The sequence below is a fragment of the Terrapene carolina genome, unplaced genomic scaffold (assembly GCF_002925995.2).
Source record: "Terrapene carolina triunguis isolate 2854851 unplaced genomic scaffold, T_m_triunguis-2.0 Scaffold231, whole genome shotgun sequence".
NCBI lineage: Eukaryota > Metazoa > Chordata > Testudines > Emydidae > Terrapene > Terrapene triunguis.
This window is the reverse complement of record NW_020664582.1, coordinates 1871390-1880060: the sequence shown is the minus strand read 5'-3', so window position 1 is coordinate 1880060 and position 8671 is coordinate 1871390. Positions and strand designations below refer to the sequence as shown.

General features: G+C 57.2%; 1 protein-coding gene across 1 annotated transcript in view; it reads right to left on the bottom strand.

Moving 5' to 3' along the window:
* Positions 1-2: 2 nt before the first annotated feature.
* Positions 3-8671, bottom strand: part of LOC112112011 (uroplakin-3b) — a gene marked incomplete at its 3' end in the record, with an annotated part of 8866 nt that continues 197 nt past the window's right edge. Inside the window, exons 2-6 of the mRNA XM_026656585.1 lie at positions 6411-6560; positions 3681-3903; positions 1238-1314; positions 454-583; positions 3-69 (exon numbers count right to left, since the gene is read on the bottom strand). Coding sequence (XP_026512370.1) covers positions 3-69; positions 454-583; positions 1238-1314; positions 3681-3903; positions 6411-6560 — 647 coding nt within the window. The remainder of the gene's footprint in view (positions 70-453; positions 584-1237; positions 1315-3680; positions 3904-6410; positions 6561-8671) is intronic.

The following is an 8671-nucleotide window of genomic DNA, read 5'->3' as shown; positions in this document are numbered from 1 at the left end:
CTCTCTCTGAAGGACCCGGCGCGTGGCTCCTCCGGGACCGCGGGCTCCTCTCGCCGCCAAAGCTTAAAGCTGTAAACAACCCACAGACACGCAGCTGGTGAGCAGCTCGGCGGGCCCAGCACCCAACCCTTTTCCCGCAGCGCCAGGCCGAGTGGCTGCTGGGGGGGGCCCTGCGTCTACTCTCATAGCCCAGTGCTGGGGGGGTGGGGACCGCGGCCGGGGCACACCGGCCCCACCCGGGCTGCTGCCCTCTGACCCCAGGGTGCTGAGCAGAGAGGGTGGGTGCTGCGTGAGTGCCAGGTGGGGAGGGCAGCTCACTCGCCATTCCCCAAAGAAAGCACATCAGAGCCTTCCCACTGGCCTGGCTTCACAGATTCCCGCCCCCCCAGGTTGAGCCAGTCTCTGCTCCAAGGCGCAGCCGGGCTGCGCCTCCCTCTGGGCGGCGGCACTCACCACTCGTAGGCGACCGTGCACAGGAACAAGATCACCAGGACGCCGATGAAGCTGGAGAGGATGGAAGTGATGACGACCATGGTGCCGCTGCGCCTCCCGGGCCAGGTGTCGATGGAGCGCGCCTTGCGACCTGGGGCACACGGCAGGGGAAGCTTTCACCGCGGGCATGGAGGGGCTCGGGGAGGGCAGGGAGCCGGAGGGGACGGTGGTGGGGACTGAAGGGATCCAGCAGGGAAGGGAGGAGAGGAAATAGGGAGGAGGATGGCGGAAGCTGGGATCATTTAGGGCCAGCTCCCTTAGTGCTGCTCAGACAGTCACTTCCCTCTCCCAGGTTTGTATGGGTGGCACGGTGCCCCGGTAGCTCAGTGTCTGATTCCCAATAGGGAGCTGTAACGTAGCCTGGTCACTCAAGGCTTCTGACCAAGTATCAGGCTGTAAGGGCCTATAGGAGGTGCAGAGCTGTTCTACTGACTCACCCGGGCAACTAGACCAGGCGGGCCCAATTAACTACAACTCAGGAGCTTAAAAGACTGAGTATCTCTGAGCAGGGAGGGACAGGGGGCCTGCAAGGAGACACCCTGGGATCTGCCAGCTCTGGCTGGTACATACCATCCTAACAAGCCCGAGGAAGCGTGCAGAGGGTGAGTCAGGAACCCAAGTCCCTATGTGCTGCCTTGAGAGTGGAGGTGGGATCATCCCCCTTTACAAGGCTTAAAGGAGACAAGAACCCTCCCCCAAGATGCTTACAATGCAAGACGCCCCTTCCCTGTTCTTCCAGGGTTACCTTGCTTCAGTATAATTTGTTGGGACCATCTTGTCTCTGCCTTGGACCCATTGGTATCCAGGATGAGAAATTTCACTCTGAAAGAGCCGGCGAGAAAAGAAGAGAGAAGGTCAGTGACATTTGGCAGGGCTCCAGCCCAGCCCACGTTGGAGCATCAGGGATGCAGGTGCAAACGGCAAAGCCACGTAGACCTCTCACGCTTGGAGAGCAAAACTGACCCAACTTGTCACCGACAAATCCTGGGTCTGTCTGTCCATAGGCTGTCTCCAGACAGCTGGCCCAAGACACCATCGATTGGATCCTCTGCTGGCACATCTCGATGCAGCTCGACTGAATTCAATGGAGCTACGGTGAATGACACCAGTAGAGGATCTGGCTCTTTCTCCTTGCCATCACCTTTACCCCGACTCCTAGTTCTTCAAGGCTGGAAGGGCCCATTCTGATCATGTACCTGGACCTCCTGCAGAACCTTCCCCACTCATTGCCGGGTCGAGCCCCTAACTCCTACTTGTGCCATAGCATCCTTGTTAGAAAGCCATCTGCTCTGGCCTTAGAGACTTCAGGAGATGGAGACTGCCCTGGGTCGCAAGGTCGGTTGGTCCAGTGGTTAATTACCTTCACTATTAAATACTTATGCCTTATTCCTAGTCTGAATTTGTTGAGTCTCAGCTCCCAGACAGTGGATCTTATTCTGATTTTCTTCTTTAGATTAAAGACCCCCAAAGCAGATGTCCAGTATTATCAGCCTTTGGTATATCAGGACCTAGGTACGACAGTGATCGGCAGGCGCAGTGTATGCTAAGAGGGACACTCAGACTGCCGTGGTTAAGGATACGATTTAGTCACAGATTCTGTGACTTTACCGGACCTCCATGACTTTGGCTTCAGCTGTCAGCAGTGGGGACGGAGCTGGGGCTTTACGCCCCCCACCCCACTGCAGCCAGGGCTGGAGCTGTATGCCCCTCCCCCATGGTGGTGGGACTTGGGCTGTCAGTCCCCCCGCCCCCTGGGGTGGGGCTCGGGCTCTTAGACCCCCCCACCCACAGGGTCCAGCTGTCATTCCCCTGTCCCCAGCCCCCTCTTCCCCACCTTATGGCTCCAGTGAATTTTTGTTTATTGCCCATGACATTTACTAAAAATAACAGTGACAGAATATTAACCTTAGTCACGGTCTATGGAATCAAAGTCCTCCTTAAGCGGGAGGTATTTGTTAAAGAATACAGCTACTGACTAGAGACACAAACAGGTTGCCACGCAGCTCAAATTCCAGCATGGTTACCCTTGTTTACCAGGGACCACGCCCTGCCTGCAAGTGTATGGAGCACAGGGAGACATCTAGTGGCTGAATATTATTCCGCAAAGAACCTATCCTCACACAGCACGAGGAACTGTAGTTCTGAAGTAGAAGAGAGGTTTGTTCTCTATCTTTCTGTGTACGTAGAAACCTCCAAAATGCAAAGCCCCGTGGTGCCAGCAAATTTCCTGGGTGAGATCCTGCCCTGAGATACACCTGCACAACCCCACTAAAGTCAACGGGCTGGAAGGATGTATACTAAAGGCAGAATCTAACCCAATTCTCTGCTCAGGTAGCCAGCACGGGGGTCTTCTCTGGTTGCTTCCCTGGTGATGCCCCTTTCCCCAGCACCATGTGGGATTAGATATCTGCAAACCACTCCGCCCGCCATGCTCAGGAGTTAGTTGGTGTCTTAAGACAGGGGCTGGGGAGTAAGGGGAGAATGGAAGAACAGTGAGAAGAGAGAAGGAATGCCCTTTTCCTGAGCGGCAGGTGAGGAAGAGCAGGTGCCTCTTGCATCAGGACTGAGAGGATGGCAGAAATGACCACACTGGGGCACTTATCATTAAAGAGCCAGTTAATTACAAAAGGCAACTGAGTGGCTGGAGTGGGAAGAGGTGGCAGAGCCAGCCCTGTGATCTAGGAGCCAGGATCTAGCAGGCTCCTTAAACTTCCTTGCACCCAGCCAACCCAGCCACAAAGAGCGGGTTAAAAAGAACCAGGAGCCTCCTTAGCAAATGCACGTGCTGGATTCTGTGCGCGAGTGAGTTCTAGACTGGGAAAGAGCAAGCTTTGATGGTGTGAAGATTGCCGGGGGTGCTGCACCGATCGGAGGAGACAGAAAGCCAGAGAGGGTGGGAATGGAGGGACAAGGGGAGTTAACATTAAAGAGGTTGAATTTGTTATCAGGAATCTCCTTGGGGCAGGGACCATCTGTCTATCCTGTGTGTGTACAGCGCCTTGCACAGCGGGGCCATGGTTCAGGACAGCGGTTCCTAGGGGCTACGGCAAATACAGGTGATCTCTAATCTCTAACTATATGGGACTGAGTCCGCTGCCTGCCCGGGAGTTACTCGTGATTTCCGCTGTGTGAGGGAGAGGGCAGCCAGGCCTCTATCTGCTGGACTGCCTGGGCTCAGACTGTCGTACCTGTAGGGACCGGGATGAGGCAGGGGTCCGTTGCAGTACTCCAGGCTGCGGTCGTCTTTGCAGGACGTGTCACTGCCAACCCGGAGCACGCTAGGGGGCCTGTTTTCAGCACATGGGTAGAAGGCTATGGAAGTCTTCAGCGTCATGTAATGGAGAGCGGTCGATAGCTTCTGGTAGGGAGGGATTTGGATCTTTGAGGTTGGATTTTTGAAATGGGATGTGACTGTGGATGAAAAAGAAGAGAGTGTTACCGGATTAGGCGGGAAGGCTGGGCTGGTGGTCAAGGTACTTGACTTGGGAAATGGTTGTTCCATTCCCAGCTCTGCCACTGACTCCCAGGCTGACCCTGGGCAAGTCACTTAATCCCACAGTGCCTCAGTTTCCCCATATTTAAATCGTTCGTCATGTCACAGAGGTGCTGGGAAGCTAAATCCATTGGTGCTGAGTGGCACAGGTGCTGTGGAGATAGGGAGCCTAGAAATGCCCCTAAATACATTGAAAAAACCTGCACCCCAAGCCCCATAAGTATAGAAAGGCACAGGTTCGGAATGGGGATCATTTCAGGGCAGACCCCTGACTGTTATGGTCATTGCTTGAGCAAACTCAGCATCCCCCTGTGGCTGTGAGTAAGGATGGAGCTTGGGTTTATCTGCACTGAAAGCACAAGCTGCTACTCCTTGGGCCAACATAGGATCTGCATTAGCTAGAGCAGTGTTAGGGCTTGTGACCTGAACAGGGATCTGTCTTCACTGCAGAGTTAACTCTGGCTTTTACGCATGGGCTGCCCCTAGCCCTCCTCCCGTCCACATACCAAGCCCTCTCACCCCAATTGAGTGGCGTTTTTCAACCCGACTAACTGACCCAGCCGGGGGTATAGGCTCAAACCCGGGGGAGGCTTTCCCTCAGGCAAACCACCTGTCCATTTTCCAGTGGGGACACAGGCTGAACCATGCCAGTGCTGATAACTGTGCTGCCTTCCCACGATTCACCCCGTGCACCCAGGAGGACAGACATGTTCTCCCCAATTCACCGGGCCGCAATCAGAGCCGCTCAGTTCACTGCAGCGCTACGAACCATGGGACGGGCCCCCCGAAGTTACTTTGCAGCAGGGCTGCTGACACCCAGGCGAGGCTAACCCGGGTGCTCAGATCCAGGGGCTGATCACCTGAGTTAACTCTGCAGCAAAGACCTTCCCTAGATCTGACCATCTGCTCGGTGGGTGGGGACCGTGTCCAGCCCAGCTGCTGCATTACCGACTGTCTTGCCAATGACTCCAACGGTCAGCGCCTCAGGTCTAAGTGTACGTGTCACAGTATGAACAGAAGCACGAGGGATGGCCCACGGGTGGGTATTCTCCTGCTGCAAGCGCCTGCCCCGGCAATAATTCCGCCCCGTGCACACTAGGAACCAAAATCGCGAGAGTGGCCCATGGATGGCGCATCGCCAGGCCGTGTGCAGTGAAACTCTTGTGCCCGAAGCCTGCGGGTCCCAGCGAGGGAGCTGCCACGCCGGGACAGAGAGCAGTGCGTCGCAGCGGGCACAGAGAACGGGCTAACACTGCAAATCGGCGCCGGCTGCAGCAGAGAGACACGCTGCCTGGTTGAAATGCACAGGATGTTTGTGATTTCCCAGTGCTGGGGAATGGAGCCAGGACGCAAGACGCTGCGTCCACACTGCAGAGCAGTCTTCTGTCAGCATAGCTGTGTCTACACTGCATTGGCACAGGAACAGTGGTTTTTCCACAGAGCCAGCACAGCTAGGCGGGATCCGTTTTAAGGGCGGACCGGGCTTTATTCTACAAAGGCAGAGCACCCTCTGCGGAAACCGGGCAGTGGGTAATGAACGTGAGATCACTGCCAGGCTGGCTGGGTTAAGCATCCAGAGGATTCTTGCTCCCCTAGGAATGCCGGCAGGTGGTTAGCGTCTCGATCTGCCGCGGGATTTGTTCAAAGGGCTGGACAAAGCGATCCAGCTGTATAGAGCTGTCGTCCCCACGCTCAGATATGAGCAATCCAAAGTCCCGCTCCAGGGCCTAAGGTGAGGGCTGCAGGGGTGTTTCCCCTCCATTCACAGCATTGTGCAATTGGCTAGGTGCATAATGGAGCAGGTGTTCTCCTGAAGCCGCAGCTAGAGGCAAGATACCAAACCTGAAGGACCAGCGGCCTGTTCCAGTGTGGCAAACTCCACATTCCTAGGAATCTCTAGAGCCCAGCCGAAAATTTCATGCAAACACGTATTTCACTGAACTCATTTAAATTAGGGGCCAGGGTGTCCTTTGGCTCCCTCTACCCCTTGGCTGGGCACAGTGCAGCTCATTTGGATGGCAGCTTTAAACCCTGCCTGACTCGGGCCTGGACAGAGGATCTTCTTTAACTTCCTGCTAGCTCAGGCCTCCACGAATTGAGGCAGCCAAGTTCAGAGGTTGCTTTTGAAAATGTGAGCCTCCGTGACTAGCCCAAGGCCGCAGAGTGAGTCAGTTGCAGAGCCAGGACTAAAACACAGGTGTCCTAGTGCCGTGCTCCGACCCCGTTGCCTTTACTAGGGCAGGGAGTAACCCCTTAGAGAGGAGACACAGCCCTACAATCTCTCAAGCGAGACAGAGGAAGGAAAAGCCAAAAGGGGAATAGAGGTGCCTGTGAACTTCCTCCTCAGACAGTGCCATATCGGGGCTGGCAAAGGCTGTTGTAGGCACAGGGAAAGGTGCCTGGCGGGGTCTGGAGCCACACGTACCGTTAGTGAAGGCAACGACCAGCCAGATGTCATCGGTGCTGTTCACGTACTGATCGAAGATGCAGATGGGCTGGTCCAGCGTGAAGGTGGTCGCGGTGAGCTTCCCTTCCAGCGACTTGGCAGTGATCTGGGGCGTGTAGGGGACTGTCTCTGGAGAAACAAACGCACAGAGTGAGGCCGCGAGGCTGGAGGTGGATACGGGGCCCAGCAGAGAGGGGGGCGGGGAACCCAACGCTTCTCATTTCCCGCTGAAAGCAGCATTGTCACCGGGCTGACGGGCCCACGGCAGCGGTGACCATGAGTGCGTGGCAGCCGGTGAGCTGTGACAGCTTCCATTGGGCTCCCCTCGGTCTCTCCTCTCACATGCCGACTGCCCCTCTTTGTGGCAGGGGCCAACGCTTTGTTGCAGGTCCGTACAGCTCCTAGCTGATCCATGCCTGGGGCACCACCACCCAAATACACCAACGCTTTGAAGTGGTGTAACAGAGCCAAATCTGGCCCTCGGTCTCCGAGCAGAGACCACCCACCAGGGCGCTCGTTAATAGCGCCAGTCCTCGTGCCCATTTCACACAGGCGACCAACGGGCTGATGGCTCTTATCAGCTCAGTTCTCTGCTGACCTGGAGCAGACCTGAATCCGTGTCTGAGATACGAGAGGCTCAGTCGTGCACGACCAGCACCCTAGCGTGTGCCTTAGCACGAGTCGCAAAGGGATTGGACGTGGCTCCGGATCACAAGCAGATCCAGCGTTATCATCCGTAATGCTGAGGGATCTAAGGCTTGGAGCTTCTGGGCACAAACCCGGGCCTCTGATCACAAGCCGGATTCACTGAAATGGACCCTACTGGCATTTGGGGCCTGCTCCTCAGCTGGCGTCATTTGGCTACTGGGGTAAACTGGCATTGCTCCATTGACTTCCCTGGAGCGACCCCGATTTACACCAGCTGAGGATCTGGCCCTCAGCATCCAACGTGACGGATGACCCCCCACTCCAGCGCTGGAAAGAGCTTCCTGCAGACCAGCTACGCTCAGTCCCTTAGAGCAGTGGGAATCTGGAGTCAAGCCAGATTCGCACTGGTGTAGCTGAGCAAAGTTCACCCCCCCCCATTTGAAATTAGAGCAGCCTGTCGGGGAGAACCGGGGGCCCCGCTACGCGTGCTGCTGAGCTGGAGGGACAGGGTAGGTCCCCGCGGCTGCCATCCTGCAAGGCCCAGGACTCCTGTCGTGTGGCGTCAGTACCCTGCCTGTCCCTGGGGGGGCAATGTCGTCCCGACCCGCTGTGATGTTGTGACTCGAACCCAGCCGCGTCATGACGCAGCAACACAATAGCACCAGCGGGTCACTGCGCCCTGCAGGGCAAACACAAACCCTCACCGGAGCGCCGTCCCTGCTGACGTGCTCAGCACACTGTGGTCTCCGGGCCTAGGACCTCCGCGCTGGGCTGGCTGCCTGGACCCCACATTCCCTGGTGGTGCTGTGGGTGTGGTAGTGCCTGGGAGCCCCGCTGCCCCACGGAGCTCACCTGCTCTGGCACGACGTGGGCAGCGCCAGCTTCTGGGATCATGTGCTCCCCTCGGGCGTGGAGGGGCCTGAGAGGGCAGTTCGGCCTCCACAACCCAGCCAGCCCTGTGGCCTCTCTGCTGCGGCTGACCACAAAGGGCTATTTGGTGACGGGGGCAGCGGGGAACTGGACCGAGTCCGCAGGCAGGCACCAAATCGCCGCCCGAGACAGCCGCTGTCAGGCGTTCCCACAATGGGCTGGCTCAGATGCCACGTGCCTGAGGTGCAGGGCTCTGTATCCCCATCACCGTCCAAGCACTAGAGACCCACCTCCTGCCCAGGCTAGGCTGAGGGACCGTGCCTGGGACAAGGCCCCTGCCCCCCTCGCCAAGGGAAAGCCCTGGTGGAAGCCAGCCTGGGTCCATCCTGAAGCCGGGGCTGCCTTCCCCAGCGGGGAAACTGCCCAGACTGGAGCTAACGAACTCGCCAAGTGTCTGATTGCGCCAAATGCCTTGGAGGTCAAGGGCCCCCCCCAGTGGGCTTCGGTTCAGGCCCCAAACTGCTTCCCAACACCAGTCTGAGCAGGGGTTTAACAGCTCCCAATACACGCAGGGGGTTGGAGTCCCCCGGCAAAGACCTTCTGGGGAAGGAAAGTCCCCCAGATTCTCTCCCTCTGCTAAGTATTTAGGGGAAAAGACCCTTCGACTCCACAGCTTTCCTCTCCTCACCCATTCACCCCATGGCTTCTCCCTCCCCCCATCC